The following is an 18499-nucleotide window of genomic DNA, read 5'->3' as shown; positions in this document are numbered from 1 at the left end:
TCCTGCCTGAGAAATTGGTCTTTGCGGGGCAAAGGTGAGGAGGGCCTGGGGAAGGAGTGGCTGCTGGCCCCAGACCCCTGCTGATGATGTGGGGTCTTCCCAGTGACCAGAACATGCTTTCTAGCACAGGGGCTTCCAGAGGACAAGGGAGAGGTGTGGGGGCTGGGTGCACAGGGCTGCCTTCCTACTGAGCCACCAGGCCCATCCTTCCCCCTGCCCAGCCTTGAGCTTGTACCCCCGGCACAGTGGACAGCCTGGCACAGGAGGCGCCAGCAGGCCCTGGTTCTCCATCTGACTTTGAGCCGGTCATCCTCTTTCTACCTGTCTCTGCAGACTGGAAGGCTGGTCTAAGGGGAAAGTATAGATCCCTGCCTTCCTCAAACTCCGGTTTAAATGTTTCTAGAGCAGTTCCTGTTGTGGCTCAGCAGGTTAAGAACCAGATATACTGTCCATGAGGATGTGGGTTCAATCCCTGGCCTTGCTCAGTGGGTTAAGGATCTAGCATTGCCACAGCTGCCGTGTAGGTCACAGATTTGGCTTGGATCCTGCGTTGCTGTGGCTGTGGCATGGGCCAGTAGCTGCAGCTCCGGTTTGACCTCTAGCCTGGGAACTTCCATATGCTGCAGGTGCAACCCTAAAAAGAAAACAAACAAAAAATTGTTTCTAGAGGGTGAAGTAGGGAGGCTTTCCCACTTTCAAGGTGCTCCATTCTCCGCCCAGACTCCATGGCCACCGGGAACCTGGCCCAGCTGCCCAGATGCTCCCTGGCTCAGCTTATCCCCACCTGAGCCCCTCCCAGCAGCGCTACCGAAAGCCAAGTCTGTCTGCCTCATTCCCCTGCTCAGGACCCCTCAGGGTTCCCCGCAGGCCAAGGGTAGAGGCCAGACTCCCTTACATGGCACCTGACTATCCCCCTAAGTGACCTGGCTCCGACCGGTCACTCCTTGTGTCCCAATTTACACTCTAGCAACATGGAACTCCTCACTCTCCCAGAGGGGCTATTTTTGGCCACTGTGCTCATGCTGTCCCTTCTGCCTGGAATGCCCTTCTCTCCTGTCTGGCTGGCTAACTCCTGCTCATTCTGGAAGGCTCAGCTCCTCCTGGAAGCCCTCCCTGACCCCTACCCCAGCCTCCTCTCAGGGCCCTGTGGCACAGACACCTCACTGCCCTTACCACAGAGGTGTGTAGACACTAACTCAGAAGAGCATCCTGTGACATAATGATATAACATTATGTGATAGTGATATTTTATTTATTTATTTATTTATTTTTTGTCTTTTTGCTATTTCTTGGGCCGCTCCCACAGCATATGGAGGTTCCCAGGCTAGGGGTCGAATCGGAGCTGTAGCCTCCGGTCTACGCCAGAGGCACAGCAATACCAGATCTGAGCTGCATCTGCAATCTACACCACAGCTCACGGCAACGCTGGATCGTTAACCCACTGAGCAAGGGCAGGGACCGAACCCGCAACCTCATGGTTCCTAGTCGGATTCGTTAACCACTGCGCCACGACGGGAACTCCAGATAGTGATATTTTAGAGCTCATCTTATGTCTTTATTTATTTGCAGGTGATATGTTACCTGATATATTATATGATATTAAAACTCTATACTACATCACATTATGTTACACAGTGTGTGTTTAGGGCATCTCTCTAACTAGACTGGGAGCTCTTTCATCTTTTTATCCCAGCTCCTGGCATACAGGAAGTCCCCAGATAATAACACAGCATTTCTTCCACTAAAATCCACACTGCTGAAGCTGAATATTTCTGGGCTGAAGGCAAAGACTCTAGGGAAGGGTGAACTAGCGGCTTCAGGGCACAGCCAGGGAACTGCGCCTGGGCTCCCCCAGGCTCTTGTTTGGGGAGTTGAGGCCCTTGTTCTTTTGGATGAGTGAGGAAAGCTTTGCATTTCAGATCACGGAAACCCTTCAAGCAGCAGCTTAAGCTAATGGGGCTCTTGTTTCTCACAGTTAGGAAAGGTGAAGGGAGGCCGCTGTTCCCTGGCTCCAAGGCTCCGGTGAGGCTAAGGCTTTGGGCTCCTTTTTTTTTGGTCTTCACTTCATGGCTACAAAGTGGCTGCCGTGGCACTGAGCACTTCATCCACACACTACATCCAAGGCAGGGCGGGGCCTTGCCAGGAAGAGTGTTTCTCTTCACCAGTTCAATAAGTCTTGCCCCAATGTCTCCTTCCTGCCCTGAAGGAAGGGATGTTCTCCCTAAAACTGAGGAAGACACTGGGCCCTCTCAGCTGGGAAAACATTCCTGGAAGGTTGACCCTGACTTGTGACAGGGTGGTTCTCTTCCCGGTGGAGCTAACTAGTGTCATAACCTTAACCACAGCACCAGACCCCCATCTCCACAAGCTTGCCCACTACAGCCCTGCCAAGTGAGGGCCATTTTCAGTTGATAGCACTGAGGTTCAGAGGATCTCAGCACTGGTGACCTGGTCCCTCTGCACAGTGCTTTTCTGTCTGCAGAGCCATCTCATGCCCATTATTCTCTTGAGTCTTCAGTGACCTTCTAGATGCACAGTATGAACCTCAGGAGCTAGATCGGGGGCATGAAGTCACCATGTGCCGCACGGCTGGGTAGGGCCGGGCAGACCTGCAGGCTCATTCGGCCCCATGAAACAAGTGCTTCTGGGCTTTCCACTGTGGTGCAGTGCGATTGGTGCTGTCTATACAGCTCTGAGATGAAGGTTCAATCCCTGGCCTGGCACAGTGGGTTAAGGATCTGACATTGCTGCAGCTGCAGTGTAGATCCCCACTGCAGCTTGGATCTGATCCCTGGCCCAGGAACTCCATATGCTTTGGGGCAACCAAAAAAGGAAGAAGAAGAAGAAAAAAAAAAAAAACCTAGGTGCTCCTGAATCTAGATTCCCACTGCCCTCTACTCTTCCAAGGTGAGGGGGTGTCTGGCAGCGCAGGACCCCAGGCTGGGAGTCGGGGGGGTCTGAGTCTCAGCCCAGCCACTCAGGAGCTCTGTAACCTCAGGCACTTGCCTCCTCCAAGCTTCACTTTTCGCATGAGACAAGGTTACTCCACGGGTGAGGAGCGTTCAGGGAAATGATGGCCACGTAAGGACCTCATCAACTGGGTGCGCTGTGTGCCCATCTCCAGGGGTCCTGGAGGACACCGCGGGTCCATCAGAAAGGTGGGCAGAGGGGACCCGAGTGTCCCCGCCCCACCCAGTGACTTAGACTGGGCTGCCCATGGAGGACTTGGTTCTGTTGCCAGGCGGCAGACACTGGGTCTGTCCCTCTGTGTGTGTGTGTGTGTGTGTGTGTGTGTACTTGCACATGTATGCTCGGGCATCTGTAGGCACTCCCTGCCAGGATCAGATGGGGGGCATCCCGTGTGGTGGGCTGAGTTCCTGTCCAGGTGATACACACTCTGGGGAGGTGCCTAGAGGTCATCGAGGGTTCCAGAACTTCCCTGCTCCCCCAGGGGTCAGGAGCTCTTAGAGATGGTCCCGAGGTTGCAGGCAGGACAGAGCCAGGCAGCTGGGTACATGGGGACAGCCCAGTGGGCCCACCCAGAACCTGAAGAACAGTGACAAGTCATTGCTGAGAACCTCCTGCCCCCTCCATGACAATGATGCCCTCCTTCCACGCCATTCCCATCACACACACACACACACATACAAACACATCCAGGAGCTGAGTGGGCAGCCAGCATGGTTATTTGCAAAGGTTGGTCCCCTTTGGCCCATCCACCCCCTCCACATACACACGGAGTGGATCTTATTCAATCTCTTGTTATAAGAGCAAAAATAAATAAATAAAAGATGGAGGAAGCTTGAAGGACCCTGAACGTTTATTTAAGAATAGTTTTGAGTGTTTACTGTGTGCCAGGCATTGTTCTAGGTGCTGGGTCACTCTGGAGAGCAAAACAAACAAGGGCCCCACCCTTTGGAATTCAGACTAAATGACACAAAGGCCACGCAGGAAAGTTCGCAGGAGAGCCCCTCGAGGACTGTCCTTGGAACCTGCTGTACTTAATCCCCGCACAGTTCTTCCACGCCTGACTCCCTAGTGTCTTAGGTCAGAGCAGCGGAGCAGAAGCCCCTGGAAGGCTGGCTGCTGGAACAGGTGCAGTGATAGCCCCCAGAACCACAACCAGTGGCCCAATGGCGTGGAAAGGAACGGAAGGACAAAAAGATCAACGCCAGAAGCTCAGGAGAGTCAAGAGGCACCGGGCCATTTCGTGTCAGGGTAGAGGGCCCCAGAAGCCTCAGGGACTTGGGGCGTCTTCTGTAGACGGATGTTCCTGTATTTGACCTTGAGTTGTCAAGAGGAAGCTGAAGTACATCCAGTAGCGGCTGACAGAGAATGCAGGGAAGTGCATCAATTATTGGGAACTGGGACCCGTCCAAGCTGTTTGGGCCCAGAAAGCACACGGCTTCCTTTCTCCAGGGAAGCTCACTTCTGCACAGGGGCTCGTTCTCTCCAGGGGTCCACACTTGGGGCGGGGAGAACTTGTCTGTTCCGATCACCGCAAGATCCCCGGGGCTCCGAATGGAGCCTGGCACAGTCTGAATACACAGTACGTGTTTGCTGGATGAATGGAAGCATGGAAACCCAAGCAAGTGAGATGTTTCCAGCTGTTTCCACAGTATCTCATGGGCAGCTCCTCTGTGCCAGTCCCAAGGGGGGGCCATGGTCACCTAATGGGGAGGCACAGTTCCTGCCTTGGGGAGCTGACAGGCAAATCAGGGGAGACCCTCGCACACACATACATACACACGTGTATGCGCACGGCTGCCTAACCCTGAGGGCTTGGCTTCCCAGCTGTGGTGTTTAATCCTCCTTACAGCCTCATCCAGTAGATTACCATCATTACCATTTTACAGGTGGAGAAACTGAGGCACAAAGAGGTTAAGCAACTTGCTCAAAGTCACACAGCTGGTAGACTGGGGAAGTCAGGATTCAAACAGAAGCTGTCTGATGCTGTAGCTGGCACATTAACCACCACAGCGCTTTGCCTATCAGCAGGGTGCATGTGCATGCACTTCAGTGCCTGTGTGTGCGTGGGTGGGGGTGAAAGATGCGTTTCTTTTCCCACTACTTTTGTGGTGTCGCTGATGTGTTCGGGTGGCTGTGAGTAAAGAGCCCTGATCAGAGAGGTCGGCCCCACCCCGCCTGGATCCCATGGCAGCTCCAGAATCTGGCAATGAGGGGCTTAGGGATGATGGGGGGGGGGGCAGGGGAGGCAATCGCACAGTTTGGGCAGAAGTTATTTGGTTATTTGGGATGCCCAGGGACTTTGTGGTTTCTCCCAGCCACCCCATTATTGCCCCCACTGGTCCTGAAATACCTACAGCCAGACCCTTGCTGGGGGCGGGGGGGTCAGAGAGGGAGAGGAGCAGCAAAGTGGGGAGGGAGGCACTGAGAGCTGCAGTGATGGGGAGTGAGCCCCAGCCCTGGGGACCCCCGACATTGTGGCTGGGGGTGTGTGTATGTGTGTGGTATGTATGTGTGTGTTGTGTGTGGTGGGGGTTGTGCGAGGGTCACTTGATTAAGGGCCTGCCAGGAAGTTACGAGAGAGCAGGGCCTTCCTCACCTGGCTGGGCCACCTGTCTGCCCAGCTGTCCACTCCCGTCCAGCCTGGGCGCCTTCTCTGTCAGTGGGGCAAGGTCAGGGGCTCCTTGTGCTTCTGGGGTCTGGAAGAGCAGCGTGGAGCCAAGTGGAATTGGCTGGACCACCCTACAGGATGGGAAGCAGATGGGAGGCCACAGCAGCTGGGCCTCAGGCCTCCCCCAGGCCAGCTAGCAGTGCCCCGTACCATGAGGGAAGGGAAGGGGCCAAAAAGGACAAATAGGCTGACGGACATGGAGAGAGAAACAGAGGAGAGGCCGGAGGAGAGCTGGCACGGAGACCCATGCGGAGCATGGAAAGGGAAGCAGAGATTGGCAGCCAGAGGGAGTGGCCTACAGTCCGAGAGAGAAGCCAGTGGAGCCTGGGTCTGCCTGCCTGTCCCCTGCAGGCCCCGGGGAGCACTGTCTGAGCTTCAGCCTGGCTCTGGGAGTGCCAGGCCTCCCACCGTTAGCCACCTTCCCTTAGGCCCCAAGGAAGAAAGACTGACATTTTCTTAGAACCAAGGGAGGTGCAGCTGGATGGATAGCTTGGGAGCTTTCTAGTCTCATTTGCCAGTGAAGAAGCTGCAGCCTCTAGGGGCTTGGGGCGGGGGGTCTGCCTTGCTCTGTGGCGTCCCAGCTGCGTGACCTTGGCCTTCCATGTGCACATCTGCAAAATGGAAGTAGTAAGAGCGGCCTTCCCGGGACTGTGTAAGACAGCTTGGCGCCGGACCAGGCCACCTCAGTGGATGGCAGCTGGGAGCGCTGACTCGCTAACTTCTGTCCCCAGGCCTGGGAGGACAGAGGGCCGAGAACCACCTGGTCCCCTGTCTCTGGCGCTCATGGTGGAGCTATTTGGGGTGAGCAAGTGGGTTCTGGCGGTTGCACCAACCATAATTCATGGTGCAGAGGAGTTGGTATGAAGTGTTTGAAGACCCTGAGGAGGAACACATTTCCCCCAGCCTGCAATGAGGTGGGTCTGGGGGGCAAGTGGTCGGGCTGGAGCTGGCCCTCCTTGTCCTGGCCTGGGGACATAGCAGGGACACAAGCAGCAGAACCCTGGCCTCCTGGACCCTCCATTCCCAGGGTGGGAATGACCCCCAGCAAGGCTCTTCAGGGACAGAGGGTACATGGCGGGAGAGGGTACACGGGGTGGGGGAAGGTGTGTGTGGATGGTGCCCTCTCAGCGCCAGCCTGGGGTGTCTGGACCCCAGCTCCACCTCCAGTATCTTAGCACAGGAGGGGTCCCCAGGGTTACTCGGTGGCTGTTTCTTACCGCTAGAAAGTTCTGAGTTCCCATTGTGGCTCAGTGTATTACAAATCCGACTAGCATCCATGAGGATGTGGGTTCGATCCCTGGCCTTGCTCACTGGGTTAAGGGTCCAGCGTTGCCTTGAGTTGTGGTTGTAGATCACAGATGTAGCTCTGATTCGACCGCTAGCCTGGGAACTTCCATACGCCACAGGTGCAGTCCTAAAATGCTTTAAAAAGAAAAAGAAAAAGAAAAGCAAAAAAAGAAAAAAGAAAGTTCTTCTGTGTGTCCTCAACTGACCCTGAGGTTTGAACGTATCCACTGGCTTCAGTCAGCGAGGGGTTTAGATTGCTGGACTTGCCCGTGCTTCCGACTTGGGGCCGGCGAGGCAGGGAGGCCTCTTAGCATCACAGGCAGCTGTCTGCACACTGCAGCCGGGAGCCCCTGCGGTCTTACTCACGCCACTGGTGAGCAGCCTTGAGGAACACGACATTGGGGAAGAGGCACAATGAACAGCATTTTCCAGCAAGGGTGGTTTCAGCTTTGCCCCTGGGGTTAGACGATGGGCTGCCCCAGGGTAGGGCCTCTAACCCCGGTGCCTGTCACGGAGCTGACACTCAGTAGGAACTCAATAAATCTTTGGTGACTACATGAATTTTTCTCCCAGTGCATGGTCCCCAGGTGGATGCTTCCGGCTCACAAGGGGCTGTGGTCATAACTTTGCAACTCTTAGACACCCCGGTACCTCGAGGGCCCTCCCAGCCCGGACACAGTGTGATCCTTGATTCATGCCGTGTCCCCGCCCTCGGCAAACAGCAGCCAGCTCCAACTGCTCATAAATTTCCCGCCTGTCACCCATGGCGCCCAGGCCAGGCCAGGCGGGAGGCGCTGGGGGTGGGCTGGTCCATACCTACTTCCAGTTCCCTGGGAAGTTTGGAGGCCCGAAGCCCAGGCCTGTGCTTGTGCCCAGAATAACCCCAGCAGAGCCTGGCCCTTAGAGATGTGGAAGCAGATCTGCCAAATGCAAAGATGCATGGGCTGGAGTGTTCAAGAAAACACAAACACCAGCTTGCAGCGCAGTTTGTGCAAGCTGATTCCACTCCCGTGACATCCAACAAGGGTCTGCCTAAGCGTGGAAAAGTGTGTGGATGGAGAGACCTAGAGGTGATCCTAGGAAGTGAGGGAGGTCAGACAGAGAAACGCGAATACCGTATGATTTCACTTCTATGTGGACTCTTAAAAAAAAAAAAAATGACACAAACGAACGGATTTATGAAATAAGAACAGGCTCGCAGACATAGAGAACAAACTTATGGTTACCAAGGGGGAAAGAAATGGGAAGGGATACATGAGGAGTTTGGGATGAACAGATACATGCTACTACATGTAAAATCAGTAAATCATATTGGAATTACTGTATAACACGGGAAAGGAAAGTTAATATCTTGTAATAACCTATGAGAGAGAAAAATCTGAAAAGTATGTATATATATGTTCACTTGAATATATATACAAATTGAATCGCTTTGCTGTACACCTGAAACTAACACAACATTATGAATCAGCTATAGCTGAAGAAAAAAAAAAAAAGGAAAAAATGTGGAATAGCAGACACCCGGCATAATCCTAGTTTCTCTCAGTGGGAGAATGGAGGTGATTTAATTGTTTTTCTTCTGTTCACCCTTCTGTGTTTTCTCATTTTTCTATAATTAACATGTACTACCTATGCATTTACAACATTTTTAAGTTTTGTTGAGATTATAGATTTCTTATTTCAAGTGTACAATTCAATGGTTTTTAGTATTTTCACTAAAACATGGCCCTCACCACAGCCAATTTTAGAGCATTTTCATCAGCCCCCAAAGACACTCCATGTACTTTAGCATTCTCTCTCCCTCCCAGCCCTTGGCAACCATTAATCTCTATATTTTCCCTGTTCTGGACATTTTATGTGGATGGAATTGTGTACTGTGTGGCTTTTGTGTCTGGTTCCTTTTACCCAGCATACTGTTTTCAAGGTTCATCCAAGTTCTGTCATGCATCTTTTTTTGTGGCTGAGTACTATTCCATTGCATGATTATACCACACTTTGGATATTCATTCATCATGGACATGACAAATAATTTAAAAATAGTGCTTTTTTAATTAATTAATTTATTTTTTACAGCCACAGCTGCAGCATTTGGAAGTTCCTGGGCTAGGGGTCGAATCTGAGCTGTAGCTGCTGGCCTACACCACACCCACAGCAACGCCAGATTCAAGCTGCAGCTTTCAACACCAGATCTTTAACCCACGGAGTGAGACCAGGGATTGAACCTGCATCCTCTTGGATACCAGTCAGGTGCTTAACCCTCTGAGCCACAACAGGAACTCCCTGTACTTATTCCTTAAAAGGAATTTTCAAGGAGTTCCTGTTGTGGCAATGTGGGCTAATGATGTGGCTTGTCTCCATGGAGGCTCTGGTTCTATCCCCAGCCATTTAAGGATCCAGTGTTGCTGAAGCTGTGTAGGTTGCAGCTCCTGCATGTATTCAACCCCTGGACTAGGAAGTTCCATCTGCCCAGGGTGTGGCTGAAAAAGGAAAAACAAAACAATGACAACAACAACAAATGTGTCAAAAGCAGATTGGTCAGGACTACTGTTGGTTCATTATGGCTATTTCTGGTTACTTGTTTTGAGATTTTTCAGCCTATTACGCCATTTAAAAAATTTTTTAAATTAATTTATCTATTTATTTTTGGTCTTTTTTGTCTTTTAGGGCCTCACCCCCAGCATATGGAGGTTCCCAGGCCAGGGGTCCAATTGGAACTGTAGCTGATGGCCTATGCCAGAGCTACAGCAATGCGGGATCTGAGCCGCGTCTGCAAGCTACACCACAGCTCATGGCAACGCCGGATCCTTAACCCGCTGAGCGAGGCCAGGGATCGAACCCGTGTCCTCATGGATGCTGGTCATGTTCCCTAACCACTGAGCCACTACAGGAACACCTATGATGCCATTTTATGTTTTTAAACACCAGTGAGTCACACCAAAGGCCCAGCTCTTTGCAGAAATGTGTGCCAAGCCCTGCTGGGGGCATGGCTCTCTTGTCCCATTGGTTCTTTGCCGCCGACCTAGAAGGTGGGTACTGTTACTGCGCTCATTTTATTTATTTATTTATTTATTTATTTTTGTCTTTTTGTCTTTTTAAGGCCTCACCTGCAGCAAACGGAGGTTCCTAGGCCAGGGGTCTAATCGGAGCTGTAGCTGCCAGCTTACGCCAGAGCCACAGCAACGCCAGATCCGAGCCGTGTCTGCAACCTACACCACAGCTCACGGCAACACTGGATCCTCAACCCACTGAGTGAGGCCAGGGATTGAACCCGCAACCTCATGGTTCCCAGTCAGATTCGTTCCCACTGTGCCACGACGGGAACTCCTGTGCTCCTTTTAAAAATGAGCAAACTAAGGCTTTGAGAGATCATCCAGCCTTCCCAGGGCCCCTCAGCCCCAGTCGACTCTGGGGCCAAGGTACACCCTAGTGTTCAGCATTTATAACCAAACACGAAACCCCCTTTCTAGTCCACATATTGGTGTACGTAAGAGTGAAAAGTAAAATAATGCCTGATAGTGTAGGCCTTAAAAAATACTCCCATGCCCTCCCTGCTTGTCTTTTATATTTAAGTTTTAAAATAACATTTGCAGGAGTTCCTCTTGTGGCTCAGTGGATTAAGAACCAGAATAGTACCCATGTGGAGGCAGGTTCGATCCTTGGTCTCGCTCAGTGGGTTAAAGAATTTGGTGTTGCCGTGAGCTGTAGTATAGGTTGCAGATGTGGCTCAGATCTGTCATTGCTGTGGCTGTGACGTAGGCAAGCAGCTGCAGCTTCATTTAAACCCCTAGCCTGGGAATGTCCATATGCTGCAGGTTGCAGCCATAATAATAATAATATAATAATATAAAAACATTTGCAATCCGACTGCTCCTTTTAGGAAAAGCCACTAAAAAGAACCTCAGGATTTCAACCCCATTTGGTGTCTTTTTCTTTTTCTTTTCTTTTCTTTCATAATGACTGCATATGGAAGCTGCTGGGCCAGGGATTGAATCGAGGCTGCAGCCGTTACCTACCCCATAGCTGCAGCAACACCAGATCCTTAACCCACTGCACCTCCTCAGTGACCTGAGCTGTCGCAGTGGTATTCTTAACCCACTGCACCACAGTGGGAACTCTGCCATCTTTTTCTGCGCATAGGAGGCTGTATCCAAATTGCTTAAATTAAAAAAAAAAAAGTATAGTTTGAAAACAGTGAGAAATGGTTAAGAATATAAAATGAAACTGCACTTAAAAGGTGAAATAATTTATGGACAGAAATAATTTTTTTTGATCTTTTGTCTTTTCTAGGGCCACACCCATGGCATATGGAGGTTCCCAGGCCAGGGGTCGAATCGGAGCTGTAGCCGCTGGCCTATGCCAGAACCACAGAAACGCGGGATCCGAGCCGCATCTGCAACCTACACCACAGCTTACGGCAACGCTGGATCCTTAACCCACTGAGCAAGGCCAGGGATCGAACCCACAACCTCATGGTTCCTAGTCAGATTTGTTAACCACTGCGCCATGATGGGAACTCCAGAAATAATTTTTTAAATGCCCCCAAAGTGATATACTGACCCTGCAGCACATAGAAGTAATCAAGAGAGGAAACGGGTTTACTTAAAGCCACAGACAAACTTAGTAAGCAGAGGAGGTATAATTAGACATTTAAAAACTGGAAGTGAACAAAAGCAAAAAGATGCAACATTGTTCCAGAGTTCCCAACAATGACCGAAAATTCCCCTGAAGCATTTGTATGGTTACAAAAATGTTCAATGTTCCTTTAGAAATAAGAAACATCTCCCATGGTACCTAAACTTTCTAGTAAATAAAATGCCCATGACTGGAAATAGTTATTCACTCATTCCACACATACTTAATGAGATGCTACTGTGTGTCTGGACGAATCTAGGCTCTGGGGCTATAACAGCGAACAAAACAGACCACGTCCTTGCCCTCGAGGAGTTTATGTTCTGACCACAGACAACGCAACAGAGAAAAAGATGATTTTGGAATGTGATCAACTCAGCCACTTTGTCCTACTGACCATGTCACCTCCATCGGATGTAGAATGTCAGGCCTGCTGAAAGGGCCCTGAGATGCATTTTGAAAGTTTATGTTAGTGAGCAGCAGGACCCGTGTTTAAAGGGCATCTTCTGTGTTGAGGGCCCGCGCTGCAGAGGGCTTCACAGGACAGAGAGAGCCTTAGCCAGTGGTACCCACAGCCTTGGCCACAGTGGAAACACTGCCCACAAAAGGCCAGAGCCGGAGGGGATGCAAGAGGCCCTCAAGTTGTGCTTCTCACATGACGCCATGTAGGATGTGGCCAGGGGTTGCAGGAGACAGGTCTGTGGTGTGATTGTTACAGTGGGGAGTATGTGTCACCCTCTCCCCCTTATTTGCAAGTATGCGTGCATGTGCACATGCGTGCACACACACAATCTCATCACCTCTTCTGAAGGGATGGCATCTATAGGCTTGTCTCCTGCCTCAGCCATAGTTGATTGGTTTAGGGGAAGAAATCTCACTGAGGCGGGACCAACTGGTGCCTTCACTGGGTGATTAGGGTTGAGATACTGAGATACTGGGCCAGTGGGCAGATAGGCAGGAAAGAAGCAGAGCCTGGAAGTGGCTGAGTGATGTTGTTGGCAGGCGCCTAGAAAGAAGGGCCCTGGATTGTCCCTGCTTAGGTTTGCAAGCTTTCTTGAGACCTTCCCCTGGCCTCTCTGAAACTCCCTGGTGTAGCCTTAAATAAGCTTCTTTTCACAGGAAGGTTGGAGTGAGTTTCCACTTCTCACCATCACACAATCAAACGTGTTGGGAAAACACTGGGTTAATAAAGCCACAGGAATGTCTTTACTGTAGGACTTTTCAGAGCCTTTGATATATTAATATATGGAGTGACTTTCCAAGATGGGGCCAAGGTCTGTGATGTTTTGCAAACTCATGGGATATATCTCACCCGGCTACTATTCTGCAGAGCACCCTTTGGGGACTGCTGATCCAGATACCTGTCCCTGCTGTACAAGTGAAGGAATTAAAGCACAGAGAGGGAGAGGGAGTTCCCCCAGGTCACACAGCCAGTTAATGCAGAAAAGGTCCTAGCACCTAAGGCCTCCCGGTGTTCTTCCCACGGTGCCCCAGTGGACATAAGCCTTCCTTGGATGGACAGAGACTGTGCTGGGGTTCCTGGACCAAGGTGGGTGGTGGGGACGCAGGCCCAGGGTAGACACTAGGGAAAGGGTGGGGTTGAGAATCGAAGGGCAGGCCTTAGAGACAGAAACCCCTGACTCCTTTGCTCTTGGCTGGCAGCCAAGGCTTCAGCGGAGTCTGGGACCGAGGTGTTGGGGCTGGGCCCAGCCGGGCGGCCGCCTTTACAGGACAGCCAGCAGGATGGCTCCAGCTGCCCCAGCCGTCCACTCCTTCCCCTGACCACAGGCAGACCGAGCCAGGGAGGAACTCTAGGCCCGTCCTCGGCAGGGCCCGCCCAGGCAGCCAGCGCCGGGATGACGCGGGCTGTAAATCACCCTGTGGACCACAGACCCAGTGCCATCCCCATGGGTTTCCTTTCCGCTTCTTAATCCTCCTCCTCAGACTCGGTAACAAAAAGCAGATTCCTGCAGGGGCCGGCCCCGCACCATGGGCTCCGGGAATGTGGGCCTGAACTCACCACATAAGACGCTTCCTCTTCTCACTTTTCCTTTTCCCCTCCTTAGCCTCTATTAGCTGGAGGCCGCACCCTCCTCCTGGCTGGGCTCCCTGGCCCTCCCTGTACCCCACTTCCAGCCTTGCCCCAGCCTCACACCTTGGCGGCCTGCCGAGCCCTGGGCCTGAGGCTCACCAGGGTCTGCGGTTAGCAGCCCCTCCAGCCTCGTGGTTTGGCTCCAGCCTGGCTCCCTAAGCCTCCCTTTCTTCAGCGGGAGCCACCTCTGTGTGGTAGAATAAACACTGCTGATCTGGATTCAAATCTGGGTGCCGCCAGCTTGTAGCACTTACCTCTGAGCTGGGGATGTGGGAAAGCTCCCTAGCACGTCGGAGGTGCCTGACAGATGTTTCGCTTCAAAAAATAAGTACTTAGCTGTTGGTTCAGGGTTGTTGCAAGAATCCAAAGAGAAGTGTTTGGAACTGCTTTCTTAGGAGTGTGCCGGCTGGGTTGAGGCTGCTGTTCTCCTGTGTGTTCTGGGTGGGCTTGGAGCCCCGCTCCGCCCCCTGCCCCCAAAAGCCCCCATGACTTCCCTCATCTCTTGTGTCTCCCTAGTAGCAAAGCACACCCCCTGGTTGGTTATCTCATGAGCAACCCCAAGTTCAGCTGCCAGAGTGAAGTTTCTGAAAGTTGAGATGGCAAGGAACAGAAAGAGGCTAGAGGTTTTCAAGTTTGCCTCGAAGCCACTGGCTTCTCAGAGCCCCATGTCACAGGGAATGTTGTAGACTCTGGGTCTCTGTCTCTGAACTCTCCTGACCCACATAGACCAGAGCCAAGTTCATCTATTTTCTGGGTTAGAATTCCAAGGTCAGGAGCTCCCCTTGTGGCTCAGCAGTCATGAACCCCACTAGTACCTGTGAGGGTGCAGGTTTGATCTCTGGCCTCGCTCAGTGGGTTAAGGATCCGGCGTTGCCATGAGCTGTGATGTAGGTTGCAGATGTAGCTTGGATCTGGTGTTGCTGTGGCTGTGGTGTAGGCTGGCAGCTATAGCTCTGATTCAGTCCCTAGTCTGGGAACTTCCATATGCTACACTTGTGGCCCTAGAAGGTAAAAAAAAAAAAAAAAAAAGAAGAAGAAGAAGAAGAATTCCAAGGTCAGACTTCATTTCTACTACAGATGAGGACACTGGCATTTTGCAGATAGGGACACTGAAGCCCAGCTGGCAGGGGGATGGGCTGCACCTAAGTTAGCCTCTCGGTAACTGGGGTAGTATTTTGTCTGAAGGTCTAGGGAGAAGGAGGGGTGGGTGCCATCCCCGTGGGGGGCACGGCCGACTCTGACATCTCTCAGAGGTGTGACCTGGGGGACTACGGTATCAGGAAAAGGTGGCCCTAAGTTTCCTCTGCTCCCTGAAACCACGAGCCTTCCCCCAAACCAACAAAATCAGCAGTGGCTCTGAAACGCAGCGGTTGGGGGAAGGGGACCATGTGGGCTGTGGAGGCCGCCAGTCCTGGGTCCAGATGCTGGCTCCATCCTTCCTGATCTTTAACGTGCCGTCCCTGCCTGGGGAGGCTATGAGGTTAAGTGAGAGAAAGTGCTGTGATGCCAGCGCCGGGTACCGGGTGTCTGGAATTGGGATCAGTAAGGGCCGCTTCTGACCATCGGTTGTTTCTTTCAGGAGTGACCAGCCGTGGGCTGGTCCAGGGACGCTGCCAAGGGCCCTCTTTCCCTCAAGACAAGCTTGAGACAAGGTGAGCTCGCCAGGTCCAGTTTCGTCTTCCTCTCTAAGGTGCCACCGGATGCTCAGACCACCGGCTGTCAGGACAGGAGCTTTCCTGCCTCCCTCTCCCCCCACCCCGCCCCCCAGCCACTCCACAATGACTTTGCACTTTGCTCTCTGCCTGGTGGGGCGGGAAGAGCAAAGCCTTCCCCTTGCCAGGGCCTGAGGCCCATCGTCCGGCTGCAGAAATTCATTGCCAAAGATTCAACAGAGACACTGAACAAAACGGGGTGAGAAGGCCCCCACAGTGAAAAGCTACACTGCTGCCCTCTGACCACTGCTCCTCCTGTTACCTGGGTCCCATCTCACACCAAAGATGAGTCAGCGATTGAACTCACCAAAGGGAGAGGCACTTGGTGACCATTGCAAGTGCTTGACCCTCTGACCTGGAACTCTTTCTGCCCTGGGCCCTGGCTGGCTGGTTTCCTGGACGCAAGATACGCCTTCTGGGGGCTGTGAGAGGGAGGCTGGGGGTGCCTGTGGGGCGTGAGACCTGCGATCCTGGCCCTTCTCTCCCTCCTACTGGCTGCCCAGGGCTCTGAAGCAGATTTTCCACAGTCCCTGGGCCTAGGCTCCTTCTTGGGCCCCAAGCTTTACGGGAAGGGGATGGGGGACGGAGGGAAGAAGCAGCAGTGACCACCTGTACCCGACTCTAGGGATTTGCCCCAAGGTGACCTGCCTTTGCTCCCCCGACCAGCCCAGCCCACCAGTCTGTGCCAGGGGCCTGCCCTGCTGACTGGGCACACAGGATGGCGCCCCATTTGGAGGCCAGTGGTTGGGACGGGTTGTTTGAGGGGGCAGAGGGGAGGAAGGGACCAGGGGAATGGGCCAGTATGCGGGGAGGAGGGCATGTTTGAAGCCAAGGCCTGTTCCTTTCTTGGGCTCAAAAGGCCAAAGCTGTTCACATCTCTGCTCAACCACCTGCTTCAAATTGAAGTAAAAGCCCCAACATGTAAAGAAAACAGTTGCTCATGTTGACTGGACTCTGTGGGTGACCAGGACTTTGGCCGATCAGTTGGGGAGGGTTGTGGGGGAGGGGAGAGGTTGAGGAGCCCTTCAGGAAGCAGGCAGTCTGTGAATGAGAGAGAGAGAGAGAGAGAGAGAGTGTGTGTGTGTGTGTGTGTGTGTGTGTGTGTGTATGTGTGTAAGGGGTGGGGGGCCCTCGCCATGGCCTCAGCCTAAACTAGTGACCAGGAGACCAGGTCGGGAACACTCGAGGAGATTTGAACCTCACTTACTCCATACCATGAGTTTATAAGGTGGGGACTGAATTTTTATGATTGATTGATTGGATAATTGATTGCTTTTTAGGGCCACACCCATGGCATATAGAGGTTCCCAGGCTAGGAGTCGAATCGGAGCTACAGCTGCCGGCCTACACCACAGCCACAGCAACGTTGGATCTGAGCTGCATCTTTGACCTACACCACAGCTCACAGCACTGCCAGATCCTTAACCCACTGAGCGAGGCCAGGGATCGAACCCGCAACCTCATGGTTCCTAGTTGGATTTTTTTTCTGCTGCGCCATGAGAGGAACTCCAGGGACTGAATTTTTAATCCCACTGTACAGATGAGGAACCAAGGTCCAAGGAGATAGGACCCGTCAGTGACTTGTTCTCACATCAGGGTGGCCTCACGCCAAAGACTGTGCCCTTACCCTCTTTCCAGCCCCTTAATCCAGTGCCTGCCCAAAGTCCTTGTGTGGCCTTGTCCTGTCACTGCACCTCAGTGGGCCTGGGATGGGATAATAACGACCCAAGGGGGATGGGGAGGGGTAATAAGATGCAAACTAGGAAAGGGCTGTCAGGGCTGAGGGCTGGGTAGGAGGGCTGGGGCTGCCCAAGGAGAGGGGAGGCCACGAGGGAAGGAGGCTGGGTCCTTGCAGGATGCACACCTGTCCCGAGGTTCCGCCCAGTGTCGCCCTCCCTTGTCTGCTCCTCGGGCTCCTAGGCTGGGGCTATAGGGAGCCTCCTCCTCTTGTACCAGTGTTTCCCAGGCGTGGCTTTTGCCAAGGACTGAGCTGTGTGGGCTGGTCCTCGATCTAGGACAGAAGTAGGGGACACAGGCTGCTCACTCACGGCACTTCTCAGAGCAATGGTGGAAGCAGGCCAGGCAGAATGGGCTGGAAATGGGGAGTGGAGAGGCGACGGTTAGAAAGGGATGGTCACCCCCAGCCCCTAGGCACAGATGACAGCCTCACTCAGGTGTCCCTCTGAACCTCTGAATAACGCTGGTCGCACTTCCAAGGGAAGCAGGAAGTGTGGGCCAACCAGCATCAAGCTTGTTGACATAAGGGGACCCTTAAAGGGTTGGGGGGATACTCCATCCTGCTACCAGGAGGACAGACCCATGGCCTTTCTACCCAGAAACAGCCCATGGTCTCTACTCCCCACTCCTCTCCTGGCCATGACCTTCATGACATACCTCCCTTCCATTCTGAAGCATCTATGGATCACCAGCTGCATGGCAGATGCTAAGGTGGGTATCAGGAATAGAGAGAGGGATCCCACACAGTGTTTTTACAGAGTTCAGAGTTCTGAGCAGAAAGTGGGAAGGACAGATAGATAAGCAAATAATCATGATACAGTCAGACGACTAAGATGTTGGTGGAAGTTTCAGGAAAGAAAAAACTAACTCCCTGGGGAGGTATCATGAGGGGCCATGTGAGTTGGGTCTTGAAGGATAAATAGAAGTTTTCTGAGAAGAGAAATGGAAGAAGGACTTTCTGCGGAGAAATGTATTCAGCCCTCGCAAGATATTGGATCACCTGATGAGATTATGAAATAGTGATATAAAGTATTAACTCCAAAGTTCCATATCCAGAAACTCTGCTCTCTTGGGAGTGTAGTTTAGGCACTGGGATTTTAAAAAACTCCCCAAGTCATTCTAATGTGCAGGCAATGTGGAGAGCTATTGATTTAAGTGGGCTCAGATTTCTGACAAAAAAAGTGATTTAGGATCACTGATATGGCATAAAGGCTGTGCAGGGATGTGTGTGTGTGTGTGTGTGTGTGTGTGTGCGCGTAGAGATAGACAAGCAAATAATTGTGACATCATCAGATGGCTGTATGGATGGATACGCACACAGATACGTGTGTCTGAGTGACTAAAAGTCCATGCTTTTCTTTCCTTTTCTAGCTTCTCTCCTAGCAGCTTGTGTTCCTGTGCGCG

General features: G+C 52.4%; 1 protein-coding gene across 3 annotated transcripts in view; it reads left to right on the top strand.

Moving 5' to 3' along the window:
* ATOH8 (atonal bHLH transcription factor 8) overlaps window positions 1-16289 on the top strand; it is a 36295-nt gene extending 20006 nt beyond the window's left edge. The window contains exon 3 of one of the 3 annotated variants that reach the window (XR_014841550.1): window positions 7802-8429. Coding sequence is in view for 1 of the 3 variants with exons in the window: in XM_013995991.3 (XP_013851445.2) it covers window positions 15226-15231 (6 nt within the window). In the remaining 2 variants the exon portion in view is untranslated. Of the gene's footprint in view, window positions 1-1413; window positions 1623-7801; window positions 8430-15225 lie in introns of those variants that run through there. The other 2 variants (XR_014841547.1, XM_013995991.3) reach the window with 2 other exon arrangements.
* The last annotated feature ends 2210 nt before the right edge of the window (window positions 16290-18499 follow it).

Source organism: Sus scrofa, chromosome 3, assembly GCF_054392235.1.
Source record: "Sus scrofa isolate SSC_HxYL_T2T_F1_AM1 chromosome 3, Sscrofa_HxYL_maternal_Yorkshire_Landrace_v2.0, whole genome shotgun sequence".
NCBI lineage: Eukaryota > Metazoa > Chordata > Mammalia > Artiodactyla > Suidae > Sus > Sus scrofa.
The sequence above is the reverse complement of the archived record's forward strand: the minus strand, read 5'-3'. Positions and strand labels throughout refer to the sequence as shown.